Raw genomic sequence first — 17,450 nt, 5'->3', positions numbered from 1 at the left:
CTTAAAGTAAATTGTTTGATCTTTTCATATTCCTTTTTACTCAAATGTCAATAAATGGAGTAATTCGTTTCATATTCTCGAATGAAAGTGAGTAATTAATGTGTATTAATATCTATACATCTTCATAGTCAACAATAATTTTGTGCAGTATTTTATAATATATTCTTTTCATTTTTTTTTGGAGAATTGAGAATATCATCTTTGGTTACTTATCTTTATTATTTGGAAGTTAAAGAAAAGAAAGAAAAATGTGACTTGACAATATTCTTTTAAAGAAAATGAACGGGTAAAGAAGTAAGAAAGGAAAAAAAAACTTGAAGATAAAAAGATTTAAAAAGAGAAAGGAAAAGGAAAAATAAGACAAAAATTTAGATAAGAGATTCATATAATTAGGTACTTAATTATATAGATATATTAAATGTACAAAGAAATAACCAAGTTTTAAGTTTGTTAACCATATGAAAAGAGATCGATGTTTCTTGAAATTCCTTTTTTTTTTCTTTACATTCTAAGAAAAATAAAAGTATTTTTATTTTTGTGTGGTACACAAAATATTGTTTCACTTTTATAAATAATACAAAAACAAGTATTTTCAGAAGATTAGAAAGCTCTTAAGTAATGAAAAATCATAGAAGAACATATAAAACTAAGTGTTAATAATATACTACGGTTAAAACTTGAAAATATTTGGACTGGAAGACTAAAAAAGGATTTTATTAAAAAATAATAGAAAAATTAATACGCACTAAGCGTAGATAATTTCACTACTTACCTAGTAAAGTCATTTATCTTTTTTTGTTCCTCATATGGTTATTCAAGTTTATACTTTTGTCTTACAAATTAATAAAGGCTAAAAGTCACTTTAAAAATAAAGGAAAAAGGATCAAAGTAATCCCTTAAGTTTGAATTTTCAATTAAAATAGTTCTTATTCTTTAACATAAAACACTAACAACCTTTTAATGATACAACATAGTACAATTTTAGCAAAACTCTAACTGTGGTATTAAAAATAACGAAACACACAAAAAATTGTGACTGATAACTTTAGAAATGAAAAAAAAAACATTTTTCATTTTATCACTACTATAAAAAAAAGAATATGAAATAGTCTATTCTATTTGCTTGGAAACTTAGGAGTTCAACAATAAATAAATGTTTTCTATTTATTCATTTTATGAATAATCTTTATTTTGATAAAATAGTTTAAATTAGTTGTTAGTTTCTTCTACGGTAGAAATTATTGCCCGAAAATTTAGAATTAATAAGGAAGACAATGAATTCCTTCAAACAAAAAAAAAATATTAGGTCCTATTAGGAAAAAAATTCATATGTAAAAATTAATCATAAAAGGTTTTCGTAAAGAGAAAAAACATAGATACATATTGAAGGGAATAATCATAATAATATAAATCATCCGACATCACATAAAATGAGGAGATTCTCTATCATCATTGTGTACTAATTTTTTTTTTGAAGTTTTCAAATATTATTTTCGTCAATCTTGTAATTATTTGGGTGAAAACTATTTCCCCCCTCTAGCCCTGCTAAAAAAATTAAATATCTCTCCCAATTTCGAAAAATAATTGTTCCTCCCCTTTATCTCATTTAAAATATTTAGTACTTATTTTACCCTCTACGTTAACACTCTTCATTTCTTTTTGCTTTAGACATTATGATTTTTTTTTTAATCTATATTATAAACTTATCTATGGAACGAACACAATCTAATTTACGAAGTAAGAAAGTGAAAAATAGTTGGAGGACTATTATTGTTCGATGTTAAAAAATAAGGGGTGTTTTAACTCAAAGTCTAAACTTAAGGGATTCCTTTGGCCTTTTTTCTTTTATATTTAAAGTGACTTTTGGTCCATGTTGCTTTGTAAGACAAATGCATAAACTTAAATGACCATATAAGGAACAAAAAAAAAAAAAAAGATACATAATTTTACTAGATAATTTCCTTAAGTTGAGTGACCATACGAGGAATTGACTCCCGAAACATGTCTGCGAAATGAGTGTCTGACTGAGTTTTTTGCTGAAGCTTAAATATAATAGGATACTTCTCCTTTTTTCCTTATGGTCACAGAAGTGCAGGAAAGAAGATAAACTACTTCTCAACCACAGGCCGCAAATTTGAACTACAAGAAAGACACTGAAATGAAGCTTAACTTGTATAAGTTCGAACTCAATGTTTCACTTGTATGGATTCGAACGCCCACTGTCGAGGAGTTTTACATGTAAGTTCGAAGCGTTTCACTTCTATGAGTTCGAACTCCGGAGACTTGTATAAGTATTCTAGAGTTTCGGTTTTATAAGTTCCAAAGTTAGAACTATGTCACTCAAGGACAATTCATTTGTAGAAGTTGCAACTTCAAAACAATATAAAAGAGTACAAACTTCTACAAGTGACATTTCGTCATCTCAGGACAATTAGGACTCTAGTTGGTAAATACACGTTAAACTACCTTAGTAGTATAGAAAAACATTGCAGTATCAATATATATAACTTAAATTTTTTAAAAAAATAAAGTTAGTGCACACAAATCAAAATCACAAAAAAAAAAAAAAAAAAAAAGTTCCAAAGTTAGGAAATTCTTCCGTTTTATGACCAATCATAAGCTGACATGAGAAGCACACGCGTGGATTTCACTTGTTGGATTAACATTGGTCCCCCTAACTGCCGAAAGGTTCACGGACCATTCACCGTCCACTAATCATCCGCCAATCAAATTTAAATTTCATTGGTCGTGACTCTCACGCACACTTCTTCGCGAGTGTTTCTTTATTGTAACCACTTTATGATATCATATTAGTCAAACTTACTCATCATACAGCAAACTGTAGCTGCCAACTGCTATGGCTATTTCGTAATTCCACTTGGTTCTAGTGGCAACATGTTATCAAAATTTTGTAATGTTCTGCCACAGTGATTTCATTCCCATAGCCAGTAGTACTTTCCGTTCCAAATTATATGGAACAAATTCTTTTATCGTAGTTTTTCAAATATCTTTTAAGCATTTTAATTGTCAATTATTGTGATTGATGGTACTCCCTTTGTCTATTTTTACTTCGACTTGACACACTTCTTACAAAACAATAAATAAAATGATAATTTTAGCATATCACCCTTAGTTATTATAAATCATCTAAATAAATGAAATCAATGAAACACACTTTAAAAGTTGTGCTGCCATTAACAATTCTTTAAAATTCCAACCCATATTATTCCATCCTTTCACTTTATTTGTTATGTTTTGCTTTTCGAGAGTCAAACTATATGGACGTTGGCCAATTTTTAAGATGTATTTTTTTTTATCATATTAATATGAGAAGAATTGCAACTTATAATATTTTTCATGTAATTTTCTAACATCTAAATTTTAATTTTAAAATACTGAATTAATTTAGTTTTGAAAATTAGTCAAATTGACCCTTAAGAAACAAAACGCGACAAGTAAAAGTGAATGAACAGAGTAATAATAAGGTTAAAATATGTATGAAATGGTAAATTATATTTTGATTTTTGAAATTAGATATCTATTTTTAATATACTGAATAAGTAAAAATAAACAGAAGTATACTTTTTACGCAATTCTTAAATATTTAAATTTTATTTTAAAAAAAACTTAAAAGGTTCGGTGTCCGGATTCACAGTCAAAATTATTGAGACATAGAGTAGTATATATTCAGTTCAATTCTGGTATGCAGATACGATAAGAGTAGCCAGAAAAAGGAAAGTTCCCTTAAGATTTACATATATCCAACAAATATATCTGTAGTTTATACTGAGATTTATATACTCCATCTCTCTCACCTCGCTTTATCCATGGGTCTCTGGGAAGCTTTTCTCAATTGGCTACGAAGGTTATAATATTACTCCTTCACTATGATATAAAGTGGACTGCATATTTAAAGCTTTCATATATAGTGTACCTTAACAAGTTTCAGATTAAGTTGATTATTCTGTGAGCTCTAGATTGTGAGTTTTGACCGTTGAAGCAATTCATGGAGTCGAATTTTGTTGTTAATGTTTATGCTTAGATTTAAACTGGAAATAATTTGGTTCTGTTGTGTTTTTTTTTTTTTTTTTGTTTTGTTTATAACTGCTATGTATTTTGATAATTTGCTATGTAATAAGTAAGTTTTATGTAGATTATGATCTCTCTGAGAAGAACTTTATTCTTTTGGCATCATATCGTGTCAGTTTATTTATGCTCCAGATTCAATAGTATCATTTTAATTCTTCACCATCATTATTTGCTGATTTTTCTACATAAGTAGTGGTTCTTAAATTTAGGCTTTTCTTACTCAATGTGTGTGCCACTCTGAATTCTTGAGGTTTATTTCTGTAGACAGATTATTGAATGGTCATCGAGACAGCGTCTTGTTAGAAACACAATCTGTAGGTGTTTAGTACAAGATCGTTTATCACATGACCGTATGGTTGGGACACTTTTTTCTAGTTTTACAAAGGTCTAGATACTGACAGATGGAAATAATTTGTCAAGAGAATTGTCAGTTGCCCCTTATTCCTTTTGTACATTTCGGTAGTTGAGAGGTTTTTTCGAGCTCCCATCTTATGTCTGAAACTCTGAACGTCCCATGAAGCTCAGGAGAGTTGGGTTGGAAGATGAGCCCCACTAATTGGTGCTTTTATTTTTGTTTATCCTCCTTCCTTATTGCATTAATGGTATACAAAGTGTTGTGTGCACAGACCATCCACTTGTTCTTGGTGTTTTTATACTTTTTGGTGTAGTTGTATTCCGATTTGGATATTCACTTTAGAGACGGACAATGGAAACTAACTGTCATCTTGATTCTGAGCTGGTATAGTATTCTAAAACTTGTTGGAGTTTCATATTGCATTCAGACTTGTACAGCACCTGCAGGATTCTTCATATCAGCTCATCAAAACTTGTTCATTCTGCAGCCTCTTCTTTAAACAGGAAATGGAGCTTTCTTTGATAGGGCTGCAAAATGCAGGGAAAACTTCACTTATAAATGTTATTGCTGTGAGTAGATAACTAAAATCCTTTCTAGTGCCAGCGTTTACATATACCGTTTACGTTTTATGCCTATATATGATCTGTGTCTAACTAAATTTGCTTCACTTGTGTCATTCTTAGACTGGTGGATATAGTGAAGATATGATACCAACGGTAAGTTCTCATCTTAAAGGAGCTATTCTATCTTTTAGTATTATGTGATTCCAATTTCAATGCTACTAGGTTCTTTGATGATAATATGAGAATGACTGGATATTCAGGTGGGATTTAACATGCGCAAAGTGACTAAAGGTAATGTCACTATAAAATTGTGGGACCTTGGAGGTCAACCCAGATTCCGAAGTATGTGGGAAAGATACTGCCGTGCAGTTTCAGCTATAGTGTATGCATCTATTCTCTTCCTTATTCAGTTTCTTATGTTGAAGCTGCTTTGCTTACCTCACTGAACTTCAACAGATAGAAGTAAATGAATTCACTTATATTCCAGATTGCTTTTATCAGCTAATTTACTTCACCTGCAACTTTGAATTGTCAATTATATCCTTTATGGAAATGACAAACCGATTCGAGGAACTTCTGACACAAGTATTCAATTAGTTCGGACTTCTTTAGTATTGAATTTGAACCAAGACAAAAAAGTTCTTCTAGTGAAGAAAAAAATGAACAAGAGGTAAAATACCCTATTACAGGTGTATGAGATAATTATAATTAGAGCTAAAATACTAGCTCATACACCTGTAATAGGGTATTATACCTCTTGTTCATTTTTTTCTAAAGGAACAATGCTAATCACGGACTTCAGGAGGGGCTTTACAAAATATTCAAGGATTTGAAACACTTTTGAAGATACAATTTTACAAATAGGCTTGAGTATTGGGTTGCTGAATTCTTTAATTTCCTTCTCTGCAGGTATGTTGTTGATGCTGCTGATTATGATAACCTTAGCATTTCTAAAAGTGAACTCCATGACCTGCTGAACAAGCCATCACTGAGTGGTATTCCATTGCTAGTCTTGGGGAACAAGATTGACAAGCCTGGAGCCCTGTCCAAGCAGGCTTTGACTGATGAGATGTAAGCAGTCAATATTTCATGAATATGCTTTTTCTTAGTTGCATTTAGGTTGATCCGATTAACGTTTGGGGAATTTACCTGCCAAGTACATATCTTTCCCCTTAGATGGTAAAATTGGAAATGAAATACGGCATACATTTTTTTTTCTATCTATGTGGACTTTTCTACGAACAATTGCTTTTGTTGTGCAGGGGATTGAAATCTTTAACTGACAGAGAGGTGTGCTGCTATATGATCTCATGCAAAAATTCCACCAATATTGACTCAGTCATTGATTGGCTTGTTAAGCACTCAAAATTAAAGAGTTAAGGATTATACCCTTTCTTCTGCTACTGATTTTGTATCTTAAATTTGTGAGGCTATTTGGTTCCTTCTGTTGGTTTCTCCAGAGTTCTCTTCTATTGTAAATTAATTATCTTGTCGATTGGAAGTGCTGTCACATGGTGTTTTTCTTTCTGATCGTCTGTCTCAACCCCTATTTTTGCTCCTTTCCTTTGCATCGAGCTTGAATGCCAGATCATTACTATTCAGAGTAGATTCCGTAATGTGTGTTGCACTGAAACATCATGGGTTATTAGGATAATTGAACAAACAAAAATGAAGAAAAAGATATGTTATGCTCCTTGTCCGAAATTGGTACTGGTCCACTCCAAGTAGTCCTTTTGACGAAATGCGCTTGTCCGATACCAAGATCCGTTTGGCCATGAAAACTGCGAGTATTTGGAAAAGTAGTATGTCTTAAAAGTGAAAAAATAATATTTAGAAATTGGAGTTATATATGGCCGCGAATACAAATTCAGAGTTATTTTTGAATCTTTGGGTGAGGAGTGAAAAATGTGAAAATAACTTTTTGGTGTTTTTCAAATTCTGAAAAAATCAGAATTCAGCTTCAAGTTGAATTCCGAAGTTTTTTAAAAAATTTATGGCTAAAAATGATTTTCAAAATTCAACTCCGAAAAAAAGTAAAAAATATTCATATGCCCAAACGGCCACTAGTTCTATACTTCACATGCAAAAGAGTATAGTGTTATTTGTGCCCGATAATTTGTGGATGAAACCATGTGCCAATTGAAGTGCCGGTGCTGCTTTTGACAACCTAAACATTTTACCATCATTGTATGAATTCCGTTAATCAATAATTCTCAGCAGTGTGCTGAGGCTCAACATATGAATAATCCAGCAATATCGATGTGTAGCCACAAATCACAACAAAATCAATCATTTCTTGGCTCGTAGGTTCATCTCAACAGCAATTCTGCTTAGACATTTTGTACAGCCACTTCGAACCAAAAACAGAATATAGCATAGGGAAAAAAAGGTCACTGTTTTTCAAAGGATATACAAATTGCTAGTCAAAACACCCAAAAATAGAACTAAATTCCTCTCGCCTGTAAACTTCATTTTGAACTCAAACACTATGTTTAAGATCACTATCAATGAACAAAAATCTCCACATTTACAACTCTATCCACATATCAACAATGAATTGCCAACTGTACTGAAGATGAAAACCCAAGTGCTGGATCCAGATAATGTCATCTGCATAAACAAGGAAAGACTTTTTAAATATATTATATCCTAAAAGCAACTTAATCAAGGTTTTACTGTACATCAATCAAGAAAATATCTTAAGTTGAAAGTAACCATTTGTTGTTGATACGACATATTACTGAAATTTTTGGTAAAGACGAACATACAGGGAAACTTCGAAAGTACATAAATAAAATGAAATTCCGAACCTACAGAAGTGAACACAACATTTACCAGTATTGCAGAAGGCTGATAGCATTCCAGTCCTCCAAATTAAGCAAACGTGATTGACTATTGACTATTAACATGATGTGCACGCACTAGTAGCACTTAAAGCAGTGTACAAGAATTCTATATTGAAAACTTACGGCAACTTCATGAAATTGCCTATCCACTATGCAATCGGGACCCTATACTATAATACTGAATAATGAGTCGATGTCTAATTTGAGCATATATCCTAGCAAGTTGGCATTCATGCAAGTTTGTGCCGAACTTTGTGCTAATGCACAAAGAAAAGCATCTCAAGTTTTCATCAATCCCATGCAACAAAATAGATGTTTTTAATACCTGCAAAACCCCTAGTATAGAAAAATGTTCTCATGCAGTTGACAAAATTTCAGATAGCCAACTTTGTACAGACCAAAGTTAATGGAGTATTCCTTATCCAAATTAAACAAAATGCAGTTAAGACTATCCTTGAACGACTATACTACTGCCTTCCTTCTGAGGCTATCCTTTAACAACTTTTTAATTTTCATTCTCAAAAAAAATGCAGTTAAAGACTACTAACTATTAGAGAGGAAGTTCGGTGCATACAGAAGCTTTAGATGACCTCAAATATTTCATGTTAAAACATATTTTGGTTACAGCCTAGGGTCTATAGGAAACAGCCTCTATACCTCCCAAGGTAGGGGTAGGGTCTGTGTACACTCTACCCTCCCCAGACCCCACTTGTGGGATTACACTGGGTATGTTGTTGTTGTTGTAGCCTATCTCATAAATAAATCTCAGCAAATACAGATCAAGATACAAATCAAAGATAAAGTAGTTTTTATGAATTACACTGTCCAGGTCTGGATGGTGTCCTTAATAGCAGATTCGCAGTTCTTCCTCACTATATGTTTTAGATATTTCGTATATATATATATATAATTAAAAGAAGGCATTGACAAACACAGTACCAAGGGATATATGAAATGACAAAATATCACAGAATCTATATATAAGGCGGTCATGGATGACTAGAAGGGCGTGTCTATTATCATTGTATGGAATCATTCAGTCCAGAGGCATTAATCTATATATGACTTTTAGATGGATCTACAGTCAGTCATAAGTTACTGGAATCACTTGATCTCTAAAATATGGCAATTCTTCTAATGCTTATGGAACTAGCTCCTCTAGAAAAAATAGGTGTCAAACTGTCACTAACTCATATTAGATAGACTACCTGTCTTTAGAACTTATAGTTCCTAGAGAAGCAAAACTCTGAAAAAACATTAGAATGAAAATTGTTGAAAGCAACATAAGAGTTTTAAGAAGGCACTTATGTTACATGTGATATCTGTCGCATTTTGAACCAAATATTTTACAAAATGAAATATTTATTGATGTTTAGCATGTTCCCAAACTTGAATTTTAATATTTCTGACAATTTATAACTTTTTCTTTGTCAATGATATTTTGGCAGTTAGAGAATCACCTGCATAGCATCACTTGATAATACAACGTTTTAGAGAATTAATAGCTCATGGTCAAGGCTCATTGTGGGGTTAGAAAAAGTCTTTCAGCAACAACCACAATAACTTGACTCTTAAAAGATTAGCTTACCAGACAGGGATAGTTTGATGCTGCAATGCCTTCATTGCCACTTCAGCAAAGCACTGTGCCGCCTCTGCCTCTTTTTCATACTCCTCTGCAATCCTTGCTGCCCGTTCCGCTTCAGCAATGGCAACTTCAGCCTCTGCAACAAATTGTGCAGCGGCTGCAGCAGCCTCCTCTTCACTCATGCTCTTCATTTGCTCTAAGTCCGCATCAACCTGTGCTTTAGTCTGTATACTAATCTCATTCTTTTCTACCATAGAGGAATCATGCTTTCTGCCCATAAGCAAAGATAAAGGGCCTCCCTTGGAATCAGATAATACTCTACTTGGTGCAATCCTGTACTGATGCTTTACCTATCAATGTGGATGGAGGTGTCAAGATCCAAGGTTAAGGAACAGACTAGTATATCTATAATTGGGCTGGCCACTCGCTGTGTTTATCTGATCCTCTATATAAAGAACATAAAAGAACTGAACAAAAGTAAAGTTAAATTCACACATTAAATGTTCGCAATTGCATATCAACTGAAGCATTTTACTCCACAACCAACATCTGTGCTTCCAAGCGTTGAATTTTTTGAACATTCTTTATAAAAACTCTGACCAAAGTAGCCAAGACCTCAGTATGAGCTTTCATTTTCTGGAATTCAACAATACGCATTATGATACAGGAGAGGGTCCATAACTGAATGAATAGCATGGCAAACAAAAAAGAATAAATTCAGACACTTCATTCTCTCGTTGCCTTACACCTCCCTCACTTAGGCATGATGTGATACTACAAATGAAGCTTAAAGTCAGAATAGAAGTATGGTTTTCGATTCTTGACAGGAACATCACTTCCTTAAGTAAAATTGATTATTACCAATATTCTTCGTGATGCCATCAACGGACACAGCCACCTTTTAGTTACAGTATTGTATAGTGTAATGAAACTTACATCTCTGGGGCATGATAATCTGACATCCACCAACTCCCATCGCACACAGAAACAGAAAAAATAGCAATTATTGACAACAAAAAGAGCACAGCAAGGACAATTCAATATATGACACAGTTTATCTTAATGCTCCTCAGTAATCAATAACCATGATCTACTGATGTTAATTCTATATTAATGTGGAACAGGCATTGCACGTCTTTAACATGCAGCCAATGCATCCTCATGGAACATAAAGAAGGAGTAGAGTAGAATAGAGTAATTCTACATCATTTTACACCAGTTTCTCAGGTTGATTACCTTTATCAGTCTTCCTTTTTCAGTCAACGACTTCAACTTTGATGCCAACAGTCTTTCAAAGTTTGGAGTTTCGATAAACCGCTCCTTTAAAAACAAAACAAAAAAATTATGGAGTTATAGGCATCTAAAAAGTAATGAAAAGAATATATCAGCATTTACAAGGTTCATACACTTGAATCATCTAAGTTAAACTAAGAGTAAAATAAACAAGAATAAACTAAACCTTTTTTTCTTCTTGGATAAGAAACAGTATAAAGTGCACTTAAACCAAAGAAACCTTGCTGAAATGAGCAATTTCGACCTTTATAAGCAACCATCTTAACCTCTCAAAAAGAAGCATAAGCATGCTCACTTACATTAGTCTATGTCGAAAACCCAAAAGAGTCCCAGTGTATGATAGGAAATTTGGTTAGAATAAAAAACGTGGGAAGAACAATTACCACTACCCAAGTTGGGATGGGTCACATAACCTTTCCCTAGTACTTCTTTCCAGTTTCCACCCTTTTTCAATTCTGTTTGATACTTCTTACATAGTTCTCGGGTGCTCAAGTTTGTGCGATGAAGCATCAAAAGGCATACCAACTAGTGAAAAGTTACAGAAATTCCAGCATAATTATCAGCTAGTAAGATACAAACAGCACAGGCATGTTTAACTCCTAGCAAGTCTTGGCTCCCATGTAAATCAACAACTAAGATACAGAGAGAACATGTATGTTTAAATTCTAGCAAATTGTTAACATTTCATACAGGATTTGTAGTAAGTACCTAATCATGCAAAACCTGCTTGACATGGTAGTGCCAAGGAAAAGAGTCTCGCGAAAACAAGGCAGAAAGATAACTCATATTTATTCTCTTTGTTTACTTGAAAAATCAAGAAACAATCTCGGCTTGTTTATCTGCTTGACTCATAGGGGTCTGTCTTCTCCTGCTTTTGTGTTTGAGGCGGCGGATTTTGGTTTGAAGAAAAAAATAAAATTACTAAAATTATCTTGGAAATGCTAAACTAGGCAGAAGTTAAAGGCTTATTAAGTTGACCTAACTCAACTGAAAGCTAATTAAGTAGGGATTGTTTAAAATCATATAAGGAGATAACAAATCGTTCCCTCACTCAGTTTGGGACACTCTAAAAAACCCCTCCTCCTCCCCGCTTGCTGACGTATGCCCAAGATTAGACATTTGAAGTGTGGACAACATAACATGGGGATCCAACATTGGATTCACCAAAAATAGATATGGATGACCCTAGGTCTAACTAAACCTCAAAGCTAGCTCATGAGGTGAGAATTTCCCAAAACCATTTAAGAAGACAACAATTCGTTCCCTCAACCAATGTGGGACATTCTATCAACACAGTAGCTAAATAAAATAGACTCCCTTCACTCGGACTTACTTATATCAAGTATGTTCAAAATAGGATATTATTACCTCTATGTAAGAAGAAATTGCATTCCGACTAGATCCACGTGGTTCCTTCAATTTGACTATTGCCTCCAGTATAAGATCATCTAATTTACAACCGCTGAACAAGAAACATAAGTTTAGTACATTGTAATGTAAAAGGCAAGTTCCAAAGTGGGTGAGTAGTTTTGAGAAGGGAAAAAAAGAGGCAATTGTAGAACTAACTTACCCGAATTTCAAATTTGTTATTACGGTTTCAAATGTTGAAAAGGATATAAATCAATCCATTATTAAAAAGCTATAGTTCATAGTTGGCGACAAAATCTATTCAAGGACTTAATAAGCTTTTAAAAGAATTAAAAATAGATCCCAAGAAAAACATATTAGTGGAAGAGGACATGCACTCTAACCCACATTTACAGAGAACACAAGAAGGAGATAATTTGAGGCACGATGTCTATGTTACAATGAAACAACATTATTCTTACATGAAGACTTACTCCCACAATTTCATATGAAATTTCCAATGAAACAAATCAACCAACCAATCAATCAACTACACCTCAATCCCAAATTAGTTGGGTCCATTATATAAATCCTCTATCCATCGCGCTCTATTCAAGTCATATTCAGAAAATTCATCATAGCTAATCTATTTACTGGTTGTCAACCTACCAAAACCGATATCCTTTATCCGAGGTTGAGAACGTTTATGCTTGTTTAACATTACAGAGACAGGGTTTGCAACCACACAACTGACGAACAAAAGAGCATCAAATAGAAGCAAAAACTTAAGGCTCTATGCTACAACAACAGAAGATGCTTCTGCTTGAAGCACTGTCCCTTTTTCTCAGTTATGAAGATTTCCCCCCCAAGAAAGAGGAACCCACATTTGGTTCCAGAGTTAACAAGGAAAGAGATGTATGCGAAGACAGCTGCTACGCAACATACCACTATAACAATATGAACTGGGAGCTTCAAGTATCGATGATCAGAAAATACCAGGTTGGCTACCAAACCTTTTCTATAACAAAGCCAACTGACTTCCAGAACTAAATGGTTTATATTAAGTTCCTTCTTTAAAGGTACTTGGGTAAAAATTACATTAGAGAGCTTAGAAATGTGCTTTTGACGAAAACTATTATTAATTATTAAATGCATAGAAGGTTGTGTCTGAAAGTATGCCTTGATTGTTTATTTCTAAAAGGGTTTGAGTGCTTCAACATCTCAAAATTTGTTTGTTAAATATCTTATGGAGTACGCTATTTTCTTAAAAAGTGATTTCAGAATCGTATCAGTCAAAAACAACAACGACATACCCAGTGCATCAGTCAATAAATACTAATAGTATTTTTCTTTAAAAGCTTTCCTAACACAACCTTCAAGACTAACAGAATCCAAGATTTGAATAAGGAAGATCTAAGTGAATCGGTAGCTTAATAACCTTGAAAGTGGTTTTTTAGAGCCAACATCCTTCAGAACATCACCAGACGATGCAAGAGGTTTAGTATCAAGAACTTCTATACAATTCTCACCCACAGAGCTAACCAAAGTGTTGTCATCGTTCTTCGGTGTAGGCTGAACACTTTTAGACACAACCCTCCCTCGTTGCCGCGACCCCCAACCACTTGCCATGACATGTAGATTCCTCCATTTATCCTGTCCAAGCAAAACTAAGTCCATCAAGGCAACTTTTACTAACTAAAGCAAACCAGAAAGAAAAAAAAAAAAAAGCAAAACCAGACGGAAGAGACATTGTAGCAATGCCTCAATGATGACTATGTGAAAATATGACATACTCCAGCAGGCTAAATAAGCTTCTCACAAGAAGGAAAAGACAAGATTTGATAATGCTGTTATGTCTGGTACCTTCAGGTCCACATTTGAGCGAGAGCGCAACACAACAGCAAACTCTGGATCTTTAAGTATGGTGCTCCATTTGCCAACCCCGTACTTTGCTACACCAGCTTTAAGGGCACCTTCTTCTTCTGATGTCCACTTCTGCTTTGGTGCGCCCATTAATAGGTTGACAACTTTCTGACACTGAATACAGAAGTTGAGCTCTCCTATCTAGAGAAGCATCTTTACTATTCAGAAAATGAAAAGCTGAGTTGTGAAAAAAGAAAATACCAATGACATTGCATAAATTACTCGAAGAATCTTTAAGGCCGAAACCTTCACAAGGAAACCACACTTAAAACTACAAAAAGGGGACGTATTTGTTCTTCTACCTTATTTTTTCTTAAATACTGGATCATCATACAAAAAGACAACCCAGAAACATGAAATTGCCCCAACACTGCTGTGTCTCTATCATCAGTCCAAACAGACTATCCGATACCAACAAAAAGAGTAGGTGAAATAAGCCTTACAAAGTCAAAAGTCTGCTTTTCGAGTAAGAGAAGTCCTGTTACAGTCAACTTTTTTCACAAAGATGTAAACGACAGTTTAACGTAAAATTTTGTAAAGCTTAAATTGGTAAACCTCAAAATTCATATTTTTGGCACTGTTCCTGGCTGGAATGATAGCACTTTTATGCAATACTGATGAGTACTGAAAATTGAGTCAGGCACATCAAAACCATCAAGTATGTGTTCAAAGGTGAACACAAAACAGAAAAGTGAGAAAAAAGTCCAACCAGCAGCCATCAGCTCCTTTTTGATCCTCAAAGAATGTTCAACATTATTACTGATCAAGAGAAGAATTACTCAAAACAGACATAATAAAACTGGCTGACGACTGCTTGAGATAACAATTAACTGTAATATGGCTACCATCACGTACACTATCTAGATTGCAAGTAGTGGAAGGACCACCAGGAATTGTCTGAATAAAGGGAGGGGGAGAGCAAATTTGTACCATGACAGTGAGCATATGCTCATGCAGCCATGATTTTAAACGCCATTTATGCACAAACGATAAGCACATTTACAGCACAAGTCAAACATGCAAGCTGAATGAAGAACCATAACTTATCAACTTCGAATAGAATAAATCTTAGTGTGCGACCTCGGATTGGAAAGCTAAACTCATTTTTCCTTGTCCTACTGGCTGTGTACTGGTGGAACGTTTGCGTAGGCACTTGCAGTCATACTTTATGCTTTAGTATGGATAAATAGGACTCGATTTCATGACAGTCTTCAATATATTTTTAGCATAACAAAGGCATCCTTTCCTAGTTTAGAAGCAGCAATTTCGAAAAAAAGGTTTGTTAATTTCATTTTGTCCCTTATACATTGCGCAAGGCGATAATTTTATTAAATTGTTAAAAATCCTTCATTTACTACACAAATACAAAAAGGACTCAGATTTATTAGCGAGTTTAGTTAAAATGTCAAAAAATCAGTCCAACACTTATGAAAAAAATCAAGCTTAAAGTTAGAACGATAACATCATAAAAGGAATGGAAGTTTCTAGAAAGCATAAATCGGCTGGATAACTCTGTTTGTGTCCGTACCGGGAAAAGGTGAAATCGAAGATTCCAGAAGCGTACGTTAATTGACAAAACCACGGTCAAGTGTTGAATTTTGAAACCCTAGGGACGAGAATGAATTTGAAACCCTAGGGACGAAAATGGAATTTGAAATGACCTCTCTGATTTTTGCAAGCAGCGGGTCGGGTACAGTTGTGCATTTTTCCTCGCAAGTATGCAATTTTCAAAAGTTACAACTGCTTTCAAAAAATTACATTAGTATATCGTATTTATGGTTTTTTACTTAAGCTTTTCAATTTTTTATTTTATTTCTAAGCATGTCTTATCACTTTTTCGCACTATTTTTGTATATGGTACATTCAAATTGGCAAATGTAATTGAAAAGATGATAATAAAATATTTTGTGGATATAACAGTAATAATTACTATATTTATTTTTTTATATATACACAATATATAGTATAATAATATCATGTATATGGTATATTCAAATTGGTAAGCGTAATTGAAAAGATGGTAAAAAAATATTTGTGGGTATAATAGTAGGAATAAGTATATTTAAGTTTGTATTTATATAAAGTATATACTATAAAGTATAATAATACCTTCTGTATATTATATATGTATGTCGTACACAATATTACAATGTAACTAATAGAAGATAGAGTATGAGCCTGTTTGGATGGGCTTAAAAAAGCAGCTTATAAGCCAAAAAAAAATAAGTTATTAATTTTTTGGGCTTATTTTAAGCACAAAATGGCTTTAAGCTGACCAGTCAAACACTCAAAAAAAAAAACTGAAAACAGCTTATAAGCAACTTATAAGTCAATCCAAACGGGCTCTATATGAGCAAATTGTTCAATTAATGGAGTATTTCTAGTGTTAGAGATAATGTTTCCTTATTGATAGGTAGGAAAGGAGAATTTGTAGGGACATAGTACTTAAATAAAGGGAAAAAATATAGCCTATCAAATTTAATTACCTTATTTATACGAAAATTACCATACCTAAAGATTTTCTCATTTACTCATTTATAAGGTATATATTGTAGATTCTGTAAATTAGAAAATAGTTGTAGATTATATAATTTAGTACTTATTTGCTAGTAATTGTGTAAGTTCCCCTTTTTCCTTCCTCTTTTTTGGGACTAATAGCAATTTCGGTCCCTTATTAGCGATATATTTTAATTCTATATACGCACGTTTAACCTTTAATTACTTGAAATGTGCATTTCAGATCTCTTTACTTGAACTATTCACAACTTTCCAGAATTATAAATTGTTTCGCAGTTTAAGAGGTCATGTATTATGTTAAGATTATACTATAATTCTGTATTTTAGGATACTATACTTCTAAAAACATTTAAAATAACAGTTAAAATATAACATACTTCCTAAATAAATGGATCAAAACGACATGTTAACTGGAGGTTAAATATGTTGAGTCATATATATATATATATATATATATATATATATATATATATATATATATATATATATATATATATATGACTCAACAGTGATCAAAACTAGAATTTATAGTAATTGAGGGACTAAAATGTTATTATCCCTTTTTATCTAATTGGAAAAGCCAACAATAGTTTCGACTCTAGGGAGTGTAGGTTAGTTTGGTATTCAATCCTAAAATTTGGCATAAATAAAGTACGTGCAATGTTTGATTAATCAAGATTAAGAGAAATTAATCCTCATAATTTATGCATGCATGATTAGCGCTATGCATGAATTGTATATGATCTTATGTATGACTATAAAATAAAAACATGCTATTAAACAGTTAGTGTGACTAGAGACAAAACAGATTCTCAAAGCATGACTATTCGCATAACAATTTCGACATTATTGGCTTATTGCTCCTCCCATAACTTTCGTTATACTATTTTTTGGTAGGTCTCGTTATATTATTATTCAATACGTAAAGAGTT

The 17,450-nt window shown here is 33.1% G+C and overlaps 2 protein-coding genes across 6 annotated transcripts; one reads left to right on the top strand and one right to left on the bottom strand.

Annotated features, from left to right (window-relative positions):
* Positions 1-3,701: 3,701 nt before the first annotated feature.
* On the top strand, positions 3,702-6,535 carry LOC132623139 (ADP-ribosylation factor-like protein 8a). Of its 2 annotated transcripts, none has more exons than XM_060337849.1 (6): positions 3,702-3,865; positions 4,932-5,013; positions 5,128-5,160; positions 5,268-5,389; positions 5,917-6,078; positions 6,270-6,535. In XM_060337849.1, the coding sequence occupies exons 1-6, from the start codon at positions 3,828-3,830 to the stop codon at positions 6,385-6,387; spliced, it is 555 nt and encodes a 184-aa protein (XP_060193832.1). In that variant the 5' UTR covers positions 3,702-3,827; the 3' UTR covers positions 6,388-6,535. The 2 variants fall into 2 exon arrangements, with proteins under 2 accessions (XP_060193832.1, XP_060193833.1); XM_060337850.1 differs by lacking the exon at positions 3,702-3,865 and adding an exon at positions 3,881-4,828.
* A 746-nt stretch (positions 6,536-7,281) lies between these two features.
* Positions 7,282-15,721, bottom strand: LOC132622054 (telomere repeat-binding factor 1-like). 4 transcript variants are annotated; one of them, XM_060336571.1, is made up of 7 exons: positions 15,530-15,721; positions 13,942-14,159; positions 13,517-13,731; positions 12,100-12,193; positions 10,675-10,758; positions 9,442-9,788; positions 7,282-7,617 (listed from the first exon to the last, which is right to left on the bottom strand). In XM_060336571.1, coding segments are annotated over exons 2-7 (891 nt in total). In that variant the 5' UTR covers positions 14,092-14,159; positions 15,530-15,721; the 3' UTR covers positions 7,282-7,616. The 4 variants fall into 4 exon arrangements, with proteins under 4 accessions (XP_060192554.1, XP_060192556.1, XP_060192553.1 ...); XM_060336573.1 differs by having other exon boundaries at positions 13,942-14,154; XM_060336570.1 differs by having other exon boundaries at positions 13,942-14,142.
* Between the last annotated feature and the right edge of the window lie 1,729 nt (positions 15,722-17,450).

This window comes from Lycium barbarum, chromosome 12, assembly GCF_019175385.1.
Source record: "Lycium barbarum isolate Lr01 chromosome 12, ASM1917538v2, whole genome shotgun sequence".
NCBI lineage: Eukaryota > Viridiplantae > Streptophyta > Magnoliopsida > Solanales > Solanaceae > Lycium > Lycium barbarum.
The sequence above is the reverse complement of the archived record's forward strand: the minus strand, read 5'-3'. Positions and strand labels throughout refer to the sequence as shown.